Genomic DNA, 20,029 nt, shown 5'->3' with positions numbered 1-20,029 from the left:
TTTGAATGTGTTACTTAAATAAAGGTTGCAGTCTTGACCTTGACTTGAAATTATGTGTGCAGCGTATAGTCAACAGCTCTGATTTTGCTGCAGGCTGCCTACAGGTTAGCTCTGCTGCGCGTTCAGTCGCCTGCCAGCTGCACCCGGGCTCAGCCTGGCCTCTGGGGCCCGCAGAAGCGAGGCCATTGCGGCGCTGGCTCCAAAATGAGTTGGCCAAGTTCGTGCTGGGGTAGCCTGCCCCAGGCTGCTGGAAAGGGCTTTGGAGTAAGCAGAGGGCACGTCCCCAGGAGCCGTGGGCGCTGTGCGCCATGCGGAGCTGAGCTCTTTGCAGGTGCCCCGGCTCCCGGCGGAGCGGTGTCCACGGGAGGGGGGACGCAGCATCAGGGAAGCTGAAGCATGAGCAGCTGCGGAGTGCGTGGAGCTGCGTGTTGAGTCCTCACAGAGGGATTTTTCTGTTTGATTTATTTCTTATTCTCAGTCATAACCTTTGAGATCTCACCCTGTCATTGCATTTATGTTGGTGTTTTGTTGATTTCTTTTGTTCCATTTTCTCCCAGGCCCCCATGTCTTCCCCCTAAGCCACAGAAAATGAGGAGACCTAGGCCTCTCTCAGTCTATAATCATAAACTCTTTAACGGCAATATGGAAACGTTCATTAAGGTACTCGCTGGCTGACAGTAAGAGTTTATGAACGCTGTGAATGTAATGGTGGCTTTCGTGTCCTAACTGCTGGCTGCTTTCCTTCCTCGGCGGGGTCTCTCCAGTCCGCTCTGCACCCGGTTGACGTGGCCAGCGTGCGCTTTGCCTCGGTGACGATTTCTCTCCATAGCTGTCCTTGCCCCTCGTGCGTTCCTTGCGTTACCCGTCCCGTCACCACCTGCGTGCCCTGGGGCGAGGGTAGCGGTGAGGACCCTCGGGGCTGGTGGCTGTCGGCTGGCCGTGCGGCACGAGGCGCTCTTGGCTGAGCGTCCCCGTCGTCCGGCACTGCTTCCACCCATCCTGGGAGGGAAGATCAGACAGCAAGGATAACCCAGCCCAGCACCCTCAAAGGATCAACAAATGCCCCCACCTTCCCTTTTTCTGCACATTTTTGGTGGTCATCTTCCCCCGTGGCTGAGGGGGAAGGTAAAATGACTCATAAGCTCCCAGAAAGTGTCTCCCAGTTGTAAGGGCTGGCAGCCTGGAATTGAAATACCGTGCGTATGGGTGGCTGCGTGGGAGGGTAGACGTGCTATCCTCATCCTTAAACAAAATACATTAATAATGACCGGCCCAGCTGGCTCGTCTCAGCGCCAACTGCTGATAGGTGGCTGAGGCCCTCTCGTACAGCTCAGTACTTACTGGGGATCTGAAGGCCCCTTCCCGCAGCCCAAACTGGAGGAGGGTTAACCTGCAGGGAGGACAGGCGAGAGCCACGTGTCAGTGCGGAGCCACGAGCCTCTCCCGTGGGAGGCCGTTACCTCTGAATGTGCCAGGAGAGGAGATGCTGCAGCTTGCACGCTGCCTGCGACCCGTGTGGGCACCCGTCCGTGCCCGGCAAGGGCCAGGACCGTGGGCCTGGCTTCCAGCGTTGGAGCAGAGTGATTCCTAAATGGCTGCTGAGCAGTTTCCTCCAAACCATCGCTGATAACATGCAGCGTGCGGTCTTCGTAAATGTGGGCCAAAGTATTTTCTTCATTTAAGCTGGGGTGAACTCAGATTAACTCAATTAATACTAGTGCAGTCCCAGTGGAAGAGGGCATTTGGCCCTGCTCAGCCCAAGAAATTACCCAGAAGGAGAGATTCGAGGAGAAAAATGAAGAAGTGTGAACGTGGGATTTGTCCCAAAGGATACCTCCAGCTATCAAGCTGCCGATCCTTCAAAATCCAGCACTTTGCTATTGCCTGGCTGCCAGAAGGATTTCCAAGGGAAGCGATGCCGTTCCCATTGCTAAGAGTGTTTAATCCTGCACTGAAGAAAGCGTTAGTGAAAACACTGTAGGAAGCAGTAATGACAAACTGTTGGATTAGGTAAACTAATAGGCATCATCCGGCTCCGATTTATTCTCTTAGGCTCTTTCAGTGCAACCATAAGCCTGAGGGCAGTGTTCATAAACAGTGCCCTGTCACAAGTAATACACAGACCCAACTGACAAAGCTGGTAATCTCTTTAATACTTGTAATTATTCCTTACTTAAACTGATTTTTAAAAAAGTAATGCTCATTAAAGTCCAGCCTGTTCAGCACTGTGGAGGAGGAATTAGCTGCAGTGGAAGTCTGTCTGAGAGGACGGGGTGTCCTGTGCCAGCGGAGAATCCTCGGGGGACAGTGCTGTGCTGCCGGGGTTGTCCTCGAGGCTGGGGACCGCGTGCAGCCATGGGAAGCGTGCGGCCCCGTGGGGCGCAGGGCTGCAGGCGGCTGCCCAGTGCCCCCGTGCCAGGGCGGCTCTCCCCGGAGCCTCGCCTGCGCCTGGGCAGGGGCTGGTGTTGGCCTTGGGCGCCTGCGAGTGCCGCAGGTTCAGGGAGGGAAGAAATCCGAGAGGCTTTTCCTGCCGGTCTCCGAGGCCGGGTGCAGTGTGCCAGGCGGGGTTTGGGAGGGAGGGTGGACAGCCTGAAGGCCTGGGTTGGACCTTGCTAAGCTGCCATTGCATTTGAGCGTTCATGGCCTCCGAAAGAGATGCTTACCTCTAACTGAACTTATCCTTGCTTAATCTTTTCTTTTTTTCCCGCTCTGCTGCTTTTTTGTGTTCTCAGAGGAAGGAGGAATGCGCGAACGAGAAATCAGGTATTTACTGGAGGCCTGTCTAGGAGATGGAGTAAATTAACCAGAGAGATGCAACTGTACTCTACTGGAAGAAACAACCAAACAAAGCCCCTAAGGAAAATAAACATCCACTTAGGCAGTCAGACACAGCTTACCTTCCTCCTTGAGCTCTTTCCACGGGGGCCCTGGAGAGAAGCGGCTTTGAAACAAAAGCCAAAACTCCTCACAGGTTCAGATACAGGCAGTTCATTTCACACGCTGTTGTGTTTTGGGTTTGTTTTTATTTTAGCATCTGCTGACACTAGCTCTTTCTTTAGGTGGAAATATTGTTGTAAGCTCTGTTACTGGAAGCTTATTTCATCAGACAGGTATAGCACAAGTTTTATTTAGGCTCAGCATTACACCTTTGAAATGGAATAGCTGTGATCCCATTGCATCGGTCCCCTGTCTCAACCAGATAGTGAGCAGCAGTCTTTCATGCACTTTAGTGAGAGCTTTTTTTGTGCATAATTGACTGCACATAGTATATTCAGCACTTTTTCATGGCTTGATGTGTGTCTAACGCCTCCTTTTCTTGCCTGTCTTCTTACTAAACTCAATGGCACTGATTTTCAAATCTCTGTTTTTGCAATCTTTAATGCATTTCCCATGCTTTGTTATCAATAAACCAGTAATTTTTTACTTTTTTCCTTTCCTTTCATGAAGGATTCAGGACAGGCTATTCCGCTTGTAGTAGAAAGCTGCATTCGTTACATCAATTTGTATGGTAAGTTGGTTCAGTAATATCAACAGAAACTTTCTGCAAAGGAATGAAATACTTGTAGTTAGCAGTGAAATACAGTAGAGATGCCTGCAGGCATCACTATATGGACTCTGGTTATAATTACAGTGGCATTGACTGTGATGTAGCATTGGATGACTGACAGATATTTAGGTCTTGTTAGCAATTATTCAGGTTAAATTGTTCGCTCAGGCCAATGGGAACCCTTTCAGTGCTTTGATGTGGGGGGCCTTGATTGGAGAATAGGAGCAGAAATGAATCGTAGCAGGCTGTCCCCTTCCTGCTCTCTGAGCCTTTCTCTCCAGGTGTGTTGACTCCTAGTTTCTGCTGTTCTTTTCCAGAAAGTACTGCGTAACAGTTACACAACTCTTCTCTAAAATGTTGTTCCTTTCCAGGCCTTCAGCAGCAGGGCATTTTCAGAGTTCCTGGCTCCCAGGTGGAAGTCAATGACATCAAGAATTCGTTTGAGAGAGGTGCGTGGGCAGGGTGTGCTGGGACGCCGTGTCCAGGCAGAGATCGTGGAGTTTCAATGTGTGCTGGGTGCATTAGACATGGTGTAAAGCCTGTGCTAAAGGCCTTTCTGCTACGAGACGCGAGCAGGTTTTCTCCCTGCCTAGGTACCGCAGTATTGCTTCTCCAGCAGTAGCGAAGAGTCGCTTAGGGAAAGAGTGTGAGAAGTAGGGGCTGGGGAAGAGATCTTTTCCACAGTCATTGGTTAAGAGCATGAAAGCCTCAGATGAAAGCCATAAAATAGTTTGTCAGGGATCCATTTTCTTTCTTCCTGCAGCAGTTTGTCAAGGGAGGAGCAGTATTGCCACGTGTACCTGGTGGCAGCGTTGGTTGTGGAGATGCCAGTGATGCTGTTGAGAAAACAACATCGCAGATGTAAGGCTGGCAAGACAGGGCAGAGCAATCCTGCTGTCACCGAGTGAAGGTGAAGCTGTGAAAGGGACAGTCTAGATGGGGGTAATTGTCTCCATGGCATTAATCTTTGAGCAGCATGGAGGGATCAGGGTGAAGGTAGCCAGGCCAGTGAATAAGGCAGTGGTGAGATTGTCAAGGCTGGAGGATTTGCACATCCTATTTAAGAGGAATCGGTATCTAAATCCCTTAGGTTTTGAAAGCCTTTCATAGATTTAAGTCGGTACAATGCTATCCAGAACCGTTCAGCCTATTCCAGAGGCGTAATTGCATCCTCCAGCCAAGCCTGTCTTCTCAGGCTTTCACCCACCGTCGTTTAGACCTTGCTCAGCTCTCTGAGCTGTTGCCTTAAATGCAAAAATGCACTGGGCTGGAAACTGCGAAGGAAAACCAATTAATAACATCCTCATCTTCAGGAAAGGTTTAAAACCTCCACAATAAACTGGGTTTTTGTATGTAGGGCTATAGCATGTCTCAGCATGATGCTGTGTAACAGAGTACCTTATTAAACTCTCCTCTTGCTGGCAAATGCTTAACATTACCATTCCACACACAGGAGGGTTTTCTGAACTGTGGGAAATTTTGGGTTTCCACTGAGTTAGTAAAAACCACTTGTTGTGTTAGTCCAACTTGATAGTAATGCTGGAAATAAAACCTCTTCTCTGGGTAGGTGAAGATCCTCTTGCTGATGATCAAAATGAACGTGACATTAATTCAGTGGCTGGAGTCTTGAAGCTGTATTTCCGAGGACTGGAAAACCCCCTCTTTCCTAAGGAAAGGTTTCAAGATTTGATATCTACTATAAGTAAGTATGCGTGACAGCTCTTCTCGGAGAATAGGGTGGGACAAAAGAAGTAATAAACGGGGGGCAGGTACCTCTGAGTTTTGCAAATAGCAGCTTATGTTGTAAGAAGGCCTATAGGTCTGCAATGGAAGTTGTTAGGAAAAGACATTAAGAGTGTGCATGGCAGCGCTGGAGGCAAGGGAGAGGTAAAACATCTTGCTATGGCTCTTTTAAATTCTTCCTGGCATCATGAGGATCACCAGAGAGTCATCTCCAAGCTTAGGCCAGCGGGCTGCACGTGCAGCAAGCCCATGTACGCATTTGCAGCTTGCATCAGGGGGCATTAGTTGCTTGAACAGGGTCGGCTGTTGTCCTGCCCGCACAGACCTCTGTGCGGCTGACGGCAGTTCCTGTGCCTGCCCATCACGTGTCAAGCAGAATGGGGCTCCTGCGACCCAAAGGGGTTTTGCTGCTTTAGCTCAGTATCTTCTACTAAATGTAGTGAAGGTCAGTAACTTCTGGCTGCTCACAAAGCTTCTCCGACCCCTGAGGTCTGCAGAATTGCTTTCAACCTCACTCGATCAGCTCTTCTCCAGGTGTTTGCTGTGTGCGTTTCCCGTCCCAAAGAAAACCAGAAAGTGCTTGGGGATGTGAGCAGAGGTAGAAGCTGAGGGTTTTTAATCATGGAGGGTCTGGCATTGATGTCAGGGAGAGCCTGGTTGCTTCTTGTTCTGTCCTGAATTCTCCTCCCAGCTCCACTTGTTCTGCGACTGAAGAAACAGATATCCCAGCTGGGGTGTATTTCTCTCAGTACCTTGTAGTGATGACATTTATTTATTGGCAAGTCATGGAAATTACTCCCCTGGGGGAAAGGAAGAAGGCAGAATGAATTTGATGTTTCAGAGATGATGGAGGAGCGTGTTGCACACTTTGGCTGCAGGATGACTTTATTTTACAGGAGAGGCGTCGGGGTTGTTCAGGGGTTCAAGTGTCTCGGTACGTGGGTAGGTTCAGGGGGACTGGCTGGTGAACATGTGCTGAAGTCCTTCATTTGGCTTTGGCTGCTCATGGCTCCTTCCCCCGTCCTTAATGTTAATCTGCATAACTGCTAGAGATTTAGTGATGTCAAGAAAGACAGATGATACCTAGAGGGGAATGACGCAGGGATGGCCTTGTTCCAGGAGGAGAAGAATTTCCTCTTATTTTTCAAGAACAGTTGTTTTATAGAGTAGCTTTAGGAAATCTGCTGTTGCCTTTCAGTTTTGATGTGTAAAACAGTGCAGCACACCTGTAACACAGCAAGGGAAGCTGTTTCTGCAGCAGTTTCATGCCCCGGACAGGGAGTTTTAGCCTGGCTTGCAGCACTCGCTCCGGCTGCCCTCCCGGAGGGGCTTGCAGCAGGCAGAGCAGGGAGCCTGAGAGGGCACAGCCCGCAGGAAAGGGGACGAGTCCCCTCCGGTGCCAGGAAATGTTCCCGGTGCTTGGTGATGTGACTGTGTGCTTGCACATAGGCTTGTGCTTTGGAACCATCCCTAATTAATGCCAATTTACACAATTTATTAAGCTTTTGGGAGCTTTTCATTGCAAACATCATCTGTTAATTTTCTGGATAGTGTTATCTTTTCTCTTTCTTTATTTTTTTCTCATTTTAGCAAGAATCTTCCTTTTCTTTATCTTCCCTTTCTTTTCCTGCTGCTGTGGCTACCTTTCGTTTAAGGGTAGATTTCAAATGAAGTGCCTTGTTCCCATTGAAAATCTGACCTTAAGTGCATCTGACTTTCTGCCACATAAATACAGGCTGGGTAATAGTTGTTCCAACCTGAACAGATTGAAAAACCTTCTTCCTCTGAGAACCACTGCTCAGTAAAATGCCACCCTTGCTGTAGGATGGTCTGTCTCATTTTGTAATTACGGCGGAAAGGTTAAACACAGCCGAGCGGTTTGGGCTTTCCACCGCAGCGCATCACAAAGCCACCTTGATTTCCCTTGGCTCCTGGTAAGGTATTCTGAGTGAGTTTTTTGCAGCAGATGCTGCCGCGCATGTCACAGGGCCTCTGCGTGGCCCTGGAAGCTGCAGAGCCACATCATTCCCTGCCGCTGCGATGGGGGAGCCAGGCTTGCTGGTGGCAGATGGAAGGCTGGCTTTTCTTTTTGTCTTATAGGGGACTGAGAGTTTACACAGAAGCGTTTCTCAGATGCACATGGGAAATAGATGGACAGAAAAGGCACTTTTGTTTGCAGAGGTTCATTCAGGGGTGTGCCTGTATTGTCAAGTGATTGATGATTACTCCATTAATTTCTCTGAATTGCAACCAGTTGAAACATTTCTGCTATGTGAAAAAAGGCAAGTGCTTCAAGAAAATGTGTTCCTCTGGGTTTCAGAGCAGATATTGTTGTAGGTTTTTATCCAGTTCTTATTTATTTGATTTTTTTTTCCCCACAAATGTCCTCTTAAGTGAAACCAAACTGAAGAAGTAGAGAACCCAGTAAGCAATAACAGGGGATAAATACATTCCTCAAAAGGAAAAATGTCCAAAATGAAAGACTATAAAGATTTCAATCGTTGGACTGAAGCCAAATTTTGCTCAGAATTTTTGAACAAATGGCAGCCCAGCTACATGTTGTCAGTGAATTTTATTATGATTAGCAAATGTCAAAGTTTGAGCCAGCATAATAAAGTAAGCATCTCTCCACTGGTGTGGCTTATTCCATGCACCTGAGGCTGACTGCTCTCGGGAAAGCTTTGGTACTCTTTGTCTGCTTTCTGTAAAATAAAAGCCACAGGATTAGCTATCTACATAATATATTGAGCAGATACTAGCTTAAAAAAAAGAGTAGCCTTGGGGCCTGGAATGTGCTGCCAGGGGCTGCAGGACGGTGCTGAGCCCCCTCGGCGGGTGGGTGCTGGAGCAGGGCTCCTGCAGCTCTGCAGGCGAAGGAGGCTGCTGCGCGGGGGCTTCTGCGCTGTCCTGGTGCGGGGCTGCGGTGCAGGGGTCCCCGGGCGAGTGAGCTGGCCCCGAAAGCAAGACAGCTCTCAGTCACTCTCCTTCCTACAGAAGGAAGCTGGTATCCGATAGCAGCTGGGGGCTTTGTGACTGCTGTGGAGAGAAGTGAATCTTAAAGTGCTGACTCGGAACCAGTTCAGAGTAAATTCCCGTTAAGCCCAGTGGGAGACTGGAGCAGAAGGGCTCAGAAGGACCTGATGGCTAACCTGTAAGAGTAATGGGAATAAAAACCTCATTTAAAAATTGGCACTAGAAAACAAAGGAGTGCTCCATTTTCCAGTGCCATATTGACTCAAGCTTTTGAGAAGTAGAGTAGTTGTTGAGGAATGAACAAAGTAATGCATAAACAGTTATTTTAAAAATAAAACCATGGAAATGTCTTTTTTTGGTGTTTGTACTGAATCTGAACATACAAATGAATTCACCAGTGGAAGAGCACTATGCCTGATTCTCTGCTTGCATTTTGGTGCCAAACCAGTGGATCAAATCTGGAAACGGACTGTTGTTGCATAGTGGGCTACTAGATCTGCAACAAGTCCCTCTGGTGCTGTGTTGTCTGGTCCTGAGAAGGTTTAAAGGTGTGCTTTCTATCTATGTGTTCCAGAAATCGAGAACCCCACCGAGAGAGTGCACCAGATCCAGCAAATCATCATCACTCTGCCCCGGGCTGTCATCGTTGTCATGAGATATCTTTTTGCTTTCCTTAATCAGTTGAGTCTTTTTTCCTCTTTCACTGAGTTTCTCCTTCCCCTCTTTTTTTTTTTCAGGGCTTCCCTGTCTTTGTTGCATGAGTCCTTTTTGGTATTGCCATGGAGAGTTGTATTTTGCTCCTTCCTCAGCCTTGCCTAGCCACGGCTGTGCGTTCAGGGAAGGTGTACAGCTCAGCGATGATTGCTTTCTTGGGTGGTGGGGGTTTGTTGGTGGGAGGCTTTTCTGAGCGAATGGGGAAAGTCAGCACCGCACCTCCCTAATGCTTGTGCTTGCAGCTTGTCGCAGTACAGCGATGAGAACATGATGGATCCCTACAACCTGGCCATCTGCTTTGGACCAACTCTGATGCACATTCCAGATGGGCAGGATCCGGTGTCCTGCCAAGCCCATGTCAATGAGGTCATCAAAACCATCATCATCAACCACGAGGGCATCTTCCCCAGCCACAGAGAGCTGGAAGGACCTGTCTACGAGAAGTGCATGACTGGAGGGGAGGAGTACTGGTAAGGAGAGGGGGCAGGACTTCATTGTTTGCAGAACTTAAAGCCAGATCCCCTTGTTAGGGTTATCTTCTGGCACTGTGCATTAAGAGTGAGCCTGTGACAAAACGCAGGGCTTTGGCTTGGTTCCTGGTAGACAGAGAATTGACCCCAGCTCACATGAGTGTGGGAGGAAGGGCTCCTGGGAGCCGATAGATCCCCGAGGGGATGGGGTGTGAGGAGAGCTTTGGGAAGTTCAGACTTAACATTCAGGGCAGCTGAGCACGGTGCTGGGGTGAATTTGCCCCTTTGCAGAAGGGGCATGCCTTTTTGCATGTATTCCTGCTGAATGTTATAAAATAGGTGTACAAGTGGTATACATTTGATATGCTTGTGCTGTTTTACACTGGTTAAGAATCTTACTCCGTACCAGGCTGTCTGCATGGTTCTTAGTTATAAATACCTTCATAAAACTGAGATGATTTTGCACACCTAACCAATTAGTCTCTACTTGTATACATCAGTTTTGTTTTTCATTTTAGCCTTGCCAGTAAAAACAGAGGCAGTGTCACTGAGTTTTTATTTTCATTTTTCTCATGCTGACTCAGCTTTACAAACCTCAGTAGAAACTTCAGGAGAAAATTGTTTCCAATATGAATATTAATATTTATAAAAATATCTTTTAGCTGCAGATTCACAGAAGTGTGTTCAGAGCACAACAGAATTTTAGGTCAATTCTAACCAAATTCCTCTTAGGTTGGAATTTTTCAGTAAAGTCCCATAGTTCCATCATAATTTGCTAGTTGGATGAAATCCCTTAGCCCGAAGTTAACCTGAACCTTCCAGTTCCTTTTGTTTTGTCAGCATTAGAAGACAGATGAGTTTGCGTTAGCCAGGGATGGGATCAGCCGTGTGCGATTGCATTGTGTTGTGTCTTTCTGGTGCACAATTCACCCTACTTGGTATACCCAGGACAGGAAAACCCCATAAACAAACTCCCACATTAGAAGTGTAAGTGATATTACACGTTTGTCTGGAGGATGCTGGAATTCTAAACTGACATTCAGATCTGAGTTTTAACAAACCAGTATTTATAACAGACTTGAACTGAGTTGTGTGCAAGTTTTATACATTTGGGACCTAATCTTCCCTGACACTGATCACCTGCCACCATTCTTACTGATGCAAGCGGAGGATAAAATACTAAAACTCATTGTGAATGAGTGAGTGGAACATTTTAACCTGGTATCCCTTTATATTTGTTTTGCCAAATACAAGTAAGATGCATGAGCAACAGAACGTGATGTTCTGGGCCTGAAGATCGTGGTGCGAATGTCTGCTGTTCTCAAAGCAAGTTCAGAGATCTGCTGTGATTTAAAATGACCGTCTCAGTCCTGTAAAAACTAAAATCATAACTCTTTCAAGTGTCACTGGGGCAGAATTTCCCTCAACAACTTACTTTTGCTAAGTGCCTCAGGAACAGAATCTCATTCTTTCTTTGAAAGCATGGTGTATTTTGTTTCAGTGACAGCCCGCACAGCGAGCCAGGCACCATCGATGAGGTTGACCATGACAACGGCACGGAGCCACACACCAGTGATGACGGTGAGTACAGATGTGAGCACAGACAGAAGATCGGGTCTGTGTTAGAAAAGCTGTGCATGCAGGAAAGCAGTGTGCACTTTGCTCCTAGTCAGATTAGGGGCTGGACTAGCATCTGGCACTTTAGTGGGGGACACTGTTTCTGTGTGCTTGGTAATGCATATGCATATTGGTAAGTGTTGCTTACAGGTTTTCGTCGTAGGATGTGCATGGACCTTCACAGTGGTCTGACTCCATGGCAGGGTACAGGGGTTGGTTTTTTGGAGCTGTTCTATGAGATTCCATTAATCCCATATGTGACTTCTTTTTTCCCGTTTCCTTGTCATCCTTGCTTACATGCAGCCATGCGATAATGAGGACATGCTGTGTGAAATGGCTCGCAAAAACAGGAGGGGAGACAGAGGGCTGACGTGGAGGGCGGACGGGCTCTGTTCACTCTGGGCCCTTGGGTGCACTGTGGGGAAAACAGTGAATGTCAGTGGCCCGTTGGGGGCCCTCTGGAGTGGGGGGGGCTCTTAGCAGATTCCATTATGCTGTGGATCATTCCCTGTCGAGCAGCCGTCTCCTTGGCAGAAACTAAATGTCCCTGTATTCGAACGAGCTGCAGCCTGTTCTGCTTCCTTTGGTGACCAAGTACCCGCCTGCTCATTTCTGCTCGTGTCGGGCCCATGGAGCTGGCCGGCTTCGGAGGGCAAAGCAGGACGTGTTGTGAGCCAGGACCATGCGGACGGGTGCCAGCCGGGTGTGAATCCCTTGCGACTGGGTGTGTCATCAGTGTTTCATAACGCGCTGGGGCAGGCTCAGGACCAGCTCTCTGTAAGCTCGTGTCTGCCTGCACTTCCGTGTAAACCAGCTTGGAGTATCACATGCGGGCTCTCAGTAAAAGCTTTGAAGCTCATAGCAATCACAAAGGCAGGCGTGGAAACGGGGGCACTGGCAGAGCTGGGCAAGAAGCATGTTTGCTCCGGGACGCGGTACCAAAGCAGGAGGAAGCACGGTGCTTTCCGTGCCCCGGAGGCACCGGCAGCTTGGACATGGGGCGAATCTGGGAGACCCCACTGGCACTGCTGAGGGGCGGTGGACATGCAACCCCACGATACTGTTTAATGGCAGGTCTGTGCCGTGTGGAAGGACGCCAGGGAGCTGAACACCTCTTCTTCTGCTTTCCTGATGGCCGCTGTTTCCTTGGATGTGTCCTGCCCTGACAAAACACTGTCGCCTTCCGAGGCTGGCGGGTGGTGGGAGGGCTTGCCCAGCTGGCGGGCACTGCGGGGAGGGGAAGGGTGCAGCTGGGCTGGACAGCTCAGGACCTGCTTTCAGCTCCACACAGGAGCCGACAGGACTAGAAGATGTAGGAGACCAAGCTGCCATTTAGCCAATTTTATGCTTGGATGGTTACATTAATAGCTCTGATTGGAGTTTCTGGGTGATTAACTGCGGTGCAAGTGTGGAAAAGAGGAGCAGCTTTATTTTGTGAATTTACGTATTCCTTCTTTGCCTCTCCCTCGCCCCATGCACCCTCCCTGCTGGGAAACAACATTTATGAGGGCTGTGAGAGCCCTCCTGGTTGCCTCCCCCACTATGTTTCCTCCAGAGTATTCCCCATTGATCCTGCTGTAGTGCTCCCAAACACCCTGCCACTCATATTGGTGCAGATGTGTATTTTAAGCTGGGGAAAATCAGTCTGCTGAAGCGACCTGTCCTGTCCCACGTGAGGCGGGGAATAGGGCAGGGGTCTGATGCAGCATCTCCCATGTCGTCCTCCGGTATCTCCTCCTCTGTGTGGGTTTTGTTGCTGAGTAGAGTGACGGGTCGCATCCTGATTGCTGCTGATGCCGAACCTGTGGTTAGTGATGAGGCAGACGGAGCAGAGCAAGTTTCCATGTTTTAATGACAATGTGACAGATCTGGAGGAACTGGGCGGATTTGCCCTGTTTAGCTTTGTCATTGCCCATCTGCCAGTCTCCAGGTGGGGTTTAAAATGATCCGGTGTCTCAAATAATCAAGGTACATTAACCGCTTGCTTGCTGGCTCAGATAGTGGCTAGAGGTGGTTGGGTGGTGGCAGCCTGCTTTTTCAGCCCTGTCTCAGAGTGAAGTGAGGCAGAGTGCAGGTTGCTCCTGCCAGTGTGGAGAGAAACACTGTCACAGCTTTGCAATTGCTGCAGTGGTTTCTCTGGGATTCAGTGCTCCCAGCTGGAAACAGATTTGCAGAAGAGCTGGGCTCCTCCACGGCTCCTCAGTGCCAGCCAGGCTCCTCTTCGGGTGCACCAGCAGCTCCCGCTGTGATGCACTTGGCCAGGGGCTCAAAGGTTCCTGGTGTGCTCACGACCTCCCAAAGTGAAGTCCTGCCTCAGCCCTCTTGAATTTCAGGCCCTGAGCTCCCAATTTGTGAGTCCCTGGTGTTTGGTAGAGCTTAAATGAGAAAAAGTGGAGAAGTGGCGAGGTAGAGTGCTGGAAGGTCTGCAGATGTGGGGGTGTGATGCAGAGCAGCTGCCTGGCCAGAGCCAGTATCACCGTTTCTGTGGGGATCCCCAAAGGGGGATTTGTTACTCATCAGTAATTCAAGCCAAACTGTCTCCGGGATAAGGAAAGGAAGAGAAGGTAAGCGGGGCTTTGATCACAGTATCTGACACAGCTTGACGAGATCCCGGTCTGGAGGATAATGGGGTTCTGTAACTGAAGAAATCACTTTATAGTTAGAAAATGGGAGTGTGGGTGACTATGCCATATGCACACAACTACTACCCATCTGGTTTGTAGCTTTTTGTAATTGCTGGTAGTTTGTGAGGCTGTGAGAAATTCCAGGAAGGCTGGAAGAACAAGAAGAATTGATCAGTCTAAAAATAAGATGGTAGGTACTCGGTGTAAGATGCTCTTGGGAAGCTAGGGCAGCAGCATTAGTGCTGTTCTGATGAGAGGCCTCTTTCTAGGGTTTATTGTGCCTTTGTGATTGTTGAACTGAGCTTTTCTCTATCTGTGCTTCTCTCCTTTGCAGAAGTGGAGCAGATTGAAGCCATAGCAAAGTTTGACTACATTGGACGATCTCCACGAGAGCTCTCCTTTAAGAAAGGGGCCTCGCTCCTCCTGTACCATCGGGCATCAGAAGACTGGTGGGAAGGGAGACATAACGGTGTGGATGGCCTCATACCCCACCAGTACATTGTGGTGCAAGACATGTGAGTAAAGTGGCGTGTGTTGATCTAGGTTGTTAAAATCCCATACTTACATGAGGTCCATCTTTAGCCACCTAAAATGGGTGGCCAGAGTTTCCCTGCTTTAATGACTTTGGTGAGAAATCTGGATCTGTTCACACATCCCTCTCCATTTATTGGCCCAGATTGTTTCTCGTTCAAGCTGATAAAGCCAAGCACTAAATGCTGTACTTCAGCGTGTCTGAACCCTGTCTGTCATTGACTCCTCGAAGTGGCATGACCCAGGCTTGGCCCACATTGGCCTGGCCCCTGTGTACGGTGACCTGGCATTGTTCAGTGCCCACCTGGCCTGTAGGCAGCTCCCAGGGTCCTTCGCAGATGCCACGTCTGTTACAAGTAGTGTACCTGGCTTCATTAAAATGGCAACTACAGTGCAGGGGGCTATGGAGACATGCTGGTCGCTTTTTCCAAGCTCTGGGTACTGTCTGAAGTGGTGGCCTTGGTCCAGCCCTTTGTTAACAAAGTCTGGAGCTGCTGGAGTGGTGATGTTCAGATCCACGTTGTGGCTGGGCCCTAGCCTCTCTCCTGGGGCAGAGAGCCCTGTTACTGATGGGGGTTGTCTTTTCCTAGGGACGATGCGTTCTCCGACAGCCTGAGCCAGAAGGCGGACAGTGAGGCAAGCAGCGGACCGCTGCTGGACGATAAAGCCTCCTCCAAGAACGACATCCAGTCTCCAACGGATCATATTGTGGACTATGGCTTTGGGGGAGTAATGGGCCGGTAGGAAAACTCTCATTTTCCTATGAACACAGAGGTGGTCGCTGTCCCGTGCGGGGAGAGTCAGTGTGGTGTAGGGCAAGACGGAAGGGAAGGCTTCAGTAAGCGCTGCAGAATAATATGAGCATGGAGGGGGTTTTCGTGTGCATTGTTAATGTAGATCTTAGCATTGTACCTTCTTTACTTGTTGTCCCTTTCTTGGCACTGGCTAAAATGTCTGTCTTCCCTCTCGCCTTAGTCTTCTGGAGCTGAAAGGCTCGAGTTTGGTTTGATCTGAACTCTCAGAGCTGAGCAATTGTCTTACAGCATGCAACCAGACGCTTTCGATCTGACGGACAGTGACCTAGTCTTGTGATGGATTCTTTTCAGAGTGAGATTGAGGTCTGACGGTGCAGCTATCCCTCGCCGTCGAAGCGGGGGGGACACCCACAGCCCGCCCCGAGGGATGGGTCCTGGCATAGACACTCCTCCTCGAGCAGCGGCCTGCCCTAGCAGCCCCCACAAAATACCTCTTAACAGGGGCAGGATTGAGAGTCCTGAAAAGCGCAGAATGGCGACATTCGGCAGTGCAGGCAGCATCAATTTCCCAGACAGGAAGGCCTTGTCTGATGGCCACCCGCTGAGATCAACCTGTGGATCGACTAGACACAGTAGTCTCGGAGATCAGAAATCTCTAGAAGCAGAAGCACTTGCTGAGGTAAGAGGGTCGTGAAGTGGCTCTCGGTGCCCAGGGATCGAGAGGCTGTAAAATAAAAGTCACTTGGGTAGTGCCACAGAACCCCTTCCATCTCAACACCCTTCAGAATTACCATGCTGTTGTAGCTGCCATGGTTTAAAGATAAAAAAGAGCAGCCAACACCTTGCCTGCTTTTCCAGCTGTATCGGTTGGTCTAATAAAAGATACTGCCTCCTTCCACAAACCTTGTTTCTTTGAAACAATAGACAGAAACATTCGATCCACCACCAAAATGCGCTGGCAGCTCTTACCTCCCACAGGGAGGGAAGCACATTATCTTCATCTGATGGTCCATAAGAAGCTTAGATGGAGAAAACTGGATTTGCCAAATCAGAATTTGCTGCTCAGTGTTTGGAGAAAAGTGCTTCAGGTTTGTTACTAGCTGTTTGTAGCTGGGACCTCAGAATGTTAGTCTAATCCCAGTATGACACCTCCAGCTACGTAACATCACTGGCATCACACTAGGCCGTTGGCTCCATGGTGCTCGTTAAGTTCATGTTGCCTCCAGCATAGCCTGCAGGTCTCCTCTCCCTACTGCTGGCAGGGGCCCCCAGCCAGGTATCAGTCAGGTTATACCAAACCTGTTTGCATCTCAGACAATGGTCCCTTCATGGAGCAGGCTGCAGAATTCTCCAGCCTCTCGGGGACTGCGTAGTTCAGGCACAGTCCCTGTGGACGTGTCCAAACAGCCATGGGTTGGGCTGGGAGCGCTGTGGGCAGGCTGTTCAGCGTCCCCTATTTCAGCAGTTTCCCGCGGTTTGCTTCGTGCCACCCTCCGGCAGGAGCAGCAGCTGTGGGACAGCCGGTGGTGCCCAGGCGGAGGGGTGCAGCTGCTGGGGAGACTGCTGGCCGTCGCCTGGCCGCAGTTCGTGTGCCACGGGGTTTGGCAGGCTGTTACATGTTGAATCAGCTGCTCTCAGTGGGATAATTCATGATGGTTGCAGAAAGGAAGAACTCTTACTCTCCTGTTTGCTTTTCCACCAGCCACGCTCCTTGTTCTCTTCTCTGCAGCACGCTACCCAGCTTCTCTGTCCGTCAAGAGCTTGCGTTTGGTGCGATCAGTTGACAAAGTTACGGTTGTAGTGCAGTGCGTGCCCTGGGCGATGGCTCCAGCTGGGGCACCACGTCCGCCTTGGGACAGGATAACAGCATGCACGATGTCCCTGGGCTGGGCTGATGGGCAGGAGCATGGCACCCCGCAGCAGTGCCCGGGGCTGCGTTCCCCCGGTGCAGTGCAGGGCTGTGGGGTCCGGGAACCTCCAGAGGGACCGGTGGGTGCTGAAGATGGAGCACGATGTGCACAATTTTCTTGGCTTTTGGGTTGTTTTTTTTTCTTTTTAAACCTTGGAAAAGATTCTCACTCAGCTGATGTAAATAAATACTTAGCTCGAAGCCTGTAGGACTCCTGGACTTAGTAGTCTGAGACTTAGCTCTGGGAGAATATTTTCACGCATTATCTGAACAGCTTAATAGAATTAATTGGAGCTAACTTGATAATTATTTCCCTTCTGCTGATCCTCTGAACATTATCTGAGGCTCACAGAGTGTTCTGTATGCATTATAAAATTAAGGACTCGTCTACACAAGGACAGCGAGGAGAGTTAACTAGAGCTACTTTTTAAACAATTGATTCAGTTGCCTTAAATCACTTTTCAGATGGTTTCTTTCTGAGTTAGTGGCCTTAATTCAGTTAAGGTGGATTTAAGTGAAGCCAAGCTAGGCCCCTCTGTTTCTGAATGAGATGGTCAGCACTACAGTTGTAGGCAATTCAGCTAATTTCCTTTAAATGGGCACTTTTAGTTGAACTGGGTTCACTTTCCGGAGGATCTCCTTGGAGGCACCCGTGGAGGCCATGCCTAGGAGACGTGACCTGAGGGAGGCAGGCGCTGAGGGACTGGGGCTGGTCTCGCCTCGGCTGCCTCCCCACGCGCAGGGAGAGGCCCTGTCGCTGCCTCTCTTTCATTGGCGAGCTGCCATCGTGCTGCTCACTCCGAATACATCCCTCTGCGGTTCTGCCCCCCCACCTGCCACTGCCCCGTAGGCACAGGGACAGCAGAGGTCCCGTACATCTGATGGAGGCTGCAGGGCGGCTGCTTTTGGGAAAAACCAGCCTCAGTGCTGTGGGAGGGTGTGGACATACCCTGTCTCGTTGGGGATGTGGATGGGCTGGTCTTCACCCCATCACTCGTGGTGCTTGGGGTTTGCTCCCTTTGGAGCTGGTGACTGAACCCCTGTTGACTTGGGAGACACGGGGTGCCTTTGTGCGGCCGGAGTTGGGGCTTTACATCTTCTCCTAAAGCTCCTGCTTTGCCTCGAGGCCCCATCTTAGGTCAGAGACCCTCACGCACCCTTACACATACCAGGGCAGGTGGCCTCTCCACGGGGTGGGGTGCAGGAGAGCGGGGTGATGCTGTGGCACGGTACTGACATCCGTTTTTTTGGTGGCGTTTGCAGGACATCGAGAAGACCATGAGCACGGCGCTGAACGAGCTGCGGGAGCTGGAGAGGCAGAACACAGCCAAGCAGGCCCCTGACGTGGTCCTGGACACGCTGGAGCCCATGAAGAACCCCCCGATGGGCGCCGCCAACTCGGAGCCCGCCAGTCCCCTCCACACCATCCTGATCCGGGACCCCGATGCTGCCATGCGGCGCAGCAGCAGCTCCACCACGGAGATGATGACCACCTTCAAGCCGGCCCTCTCAGCCCGCCTGGCCGGGGCTCAGCTGCGGCCCCCACCCATGCGGCCGGTGCGGCCGGTGGTGCAGCACCGCTCCAGCAGCAGCAGCAGCTCGGGGGTGGGCAGCCCCGCCGTCACCCCCACCGAGAAGCTCTTCCCCAGCAGCTCGGCGGATAAATCGGGCACCATGTAGGCTGGGACGCGGGGACGGCGGCAGGGAGAGCCAGCGCCTGGACAGTGGGAGCGGGGCCAGCAAATCAGCAAAGCCTCGCTTGGCCAAGCGGGAAGTCAAAACCGTGCTCAAGAGGAAACTCTCCAAAAGGGGAACAAGTGCGTAGCCTCGGCCTGGTGGGTGATTGTACATACGTGTGTGTGTGTATGTACATATGTGTGCACACACACCCCCGTCCATGCAGAAACACTTCCCAAGCTTGCAGTCCTATGGCAGGAGGAGACGGCGGATCTACGTGTTGGCACTGGAGAATATACGCTATATGTAGAAGTATATATTAAAAAAAATAAAAGTGTACAGAATTTGGTGACTTTTTAAAAAAAGTAGATTTACCTCAGAAACTGGCTCTGAAATACTCTCTCTAGAGATGTTGGATTGATTTGGGGTTTTTCCAGGCTATTTGTGTGCGTGTGTGTGCGTGGAGGTACGTAGCAGCTGTGCGTCGAGCAATACAAGGCCAATCCTGGAATTTATTTTCTGCATCTCTTGGCATTTAAAAAAAAAAGGGGGGGGAGATACAGTGGGTTTTGTTCACTGCTGGCCTACGGAGGAGAGCTGGAAATTCATAAAGGCCAGCGTGTGTCAGGCCGGCTGGAGTGTCTTTCCAAGCTGAACCCCGAGTCGCCTTCATGTGTGCCGTGACGCCCCAGCCAGTGGCACCCGGCAGGAGTGGGGACAGAAAATGAGGTGTGCTCCATCAGCTTCACGCAGGGAGGAGGACGTTACTGCTGCACCAGGGCACAGCCCTGCCTGCACCGTGGGGTCCACAGAACTCTGATTTTCTTGACGATTTCAGAATGAACAAGGACTAGTGACAAACCTGTGGTGAAGCATAAATAGAGTAACTTAAACAGTTTTGAGATGCTTCATTTCCCTTTCCCCACACACTTCCTTCTTTTTTTTTTTTTTTTTTTTTTTAAAACCCTAATGGTATCTTGACAGATGGGACCAAACAGGCGAGGAGGCTTTGGTACAGCAGCGTTCCTTTATTTGAAGTTGCACAGCAGTACATGAGGGTCTTGATTCAGATTGTGTCCTCTTGCATGAAAAGCATGAGCCATATTTGACCATATCAGATGCGGAACCGATCTGATGGGGTGATATTTTGCACTTTCTGTACTGTACTATATAATACAACAGTTTGAGTTTATGCAAAAGAATCTACATTTTGTTTTTCCTCTGAACATTTAACCCAGAGAAAAAATATGCAGAAAGAGCTGGGGATTGCATGGTACTTTGTCTGATAATGGAGTCTCTTCTGTAAGCGCTGAATTCGAGACACTCTGTGCTTCTCCTGCAGTTTTTTTTCTTCTTGTACAGATTTCCCTGCAATGACCCGTGGTTTAATTTGGTCAATTCCACATGATCACGTACAACCCCAGCGTGAAACGGGCCATCGCGAGTCTCTCAGCTGCGTAGAAAAGCTG

At 50.0% G+C, this 20,029-nt stretch overlaps 1 protein-coding gene across 2 annotated transcripts in view; it reads left to right on the top strand.

Moving 5' to 3' along the window:
* SRGAP3 (SLIT-ROBO Rho GTPase activating protein 3) overlaps nucleotides 1–18,567 on the top strand; it is a 125,852-nt gene extending 107,285 nt beyond the window's left edge. Inside the window, exons 12-22 of one of the 2 annotated variants that reach the window (XM_059823573.1) lie at nucleotides 2,733–2,763; nucleotides 3,448–3,508; nucleotides 3,919–3,996; nucleotides 5,115–5,249; nucleotides 8,838–8,943; nucleotides 9,220–9,447; nucleotides 10,949–11,028; nucleotides 14,023–14,203; nucleotides 14,810–14,959; nucleotides 15,326–15,653; nucleotides 18,147–18,567. In XM_059823573.1, coding sequence (XP_059679556.1) covers nucleotides 2,733–2,763; nucleotides 3,448–3,508; nucleotides 3,919–3,996; nucleotides 5,115–5,249; nucleotides 8,838–8,943; nucleotides 9,220–9,447; nucleotides 10,949–11,028; nucleotides 14,023–14,203; nucleotides 14,810–14,959; nucleotides 15,326–15,653; nucleotides 18,147–18,563 — 1,795 coding nt within the window. In that variant the 3' untranslated portion in view covers nucleotides 18,564–18,567. Of the gene's footprint in view, nucleotides 1–557; nucleotides 661–2,732; nucleotides 2,764–3,447; nucleotides 3,509–3,918; nucleotides 3,997–5,114; nucleotides 5,250–8,837; nucleotides 8,944–9,219; nucleotides 9,448–10,948; nucleotides 11,029–14,022; nucleotides 14,204–14,809; nucleotides 14,960–15,325; nucleotides 15,654–18,146 lie in introns of both variants that reach the window. The other variant, XM_059823572.1, reaches the window with a different exon arrangement.
* Nucleotides 18,568–20,029: the final 1,462 nt, after the last annotated feature.

Source organism: Gavia stellata, chromosome 12 (genome assembly GCF_030936135.1).
Source record: "Gavia stellata isolate bGavSte3 chromosome 12, bGavSte3.hap2, whole genome shotgun sequence".
NCBI classification, from domain to species: Eukaryota; Metazoa; Chordata; class Aves; order Gaviiformes; family Gaviidae; genus Gavia; species Gavia stellata.
The sequence above is the reverse complement of the archived record's forward strand: the minus strand, read 5'-3'. Positions and strand labels throughout refer to the sequence as shown.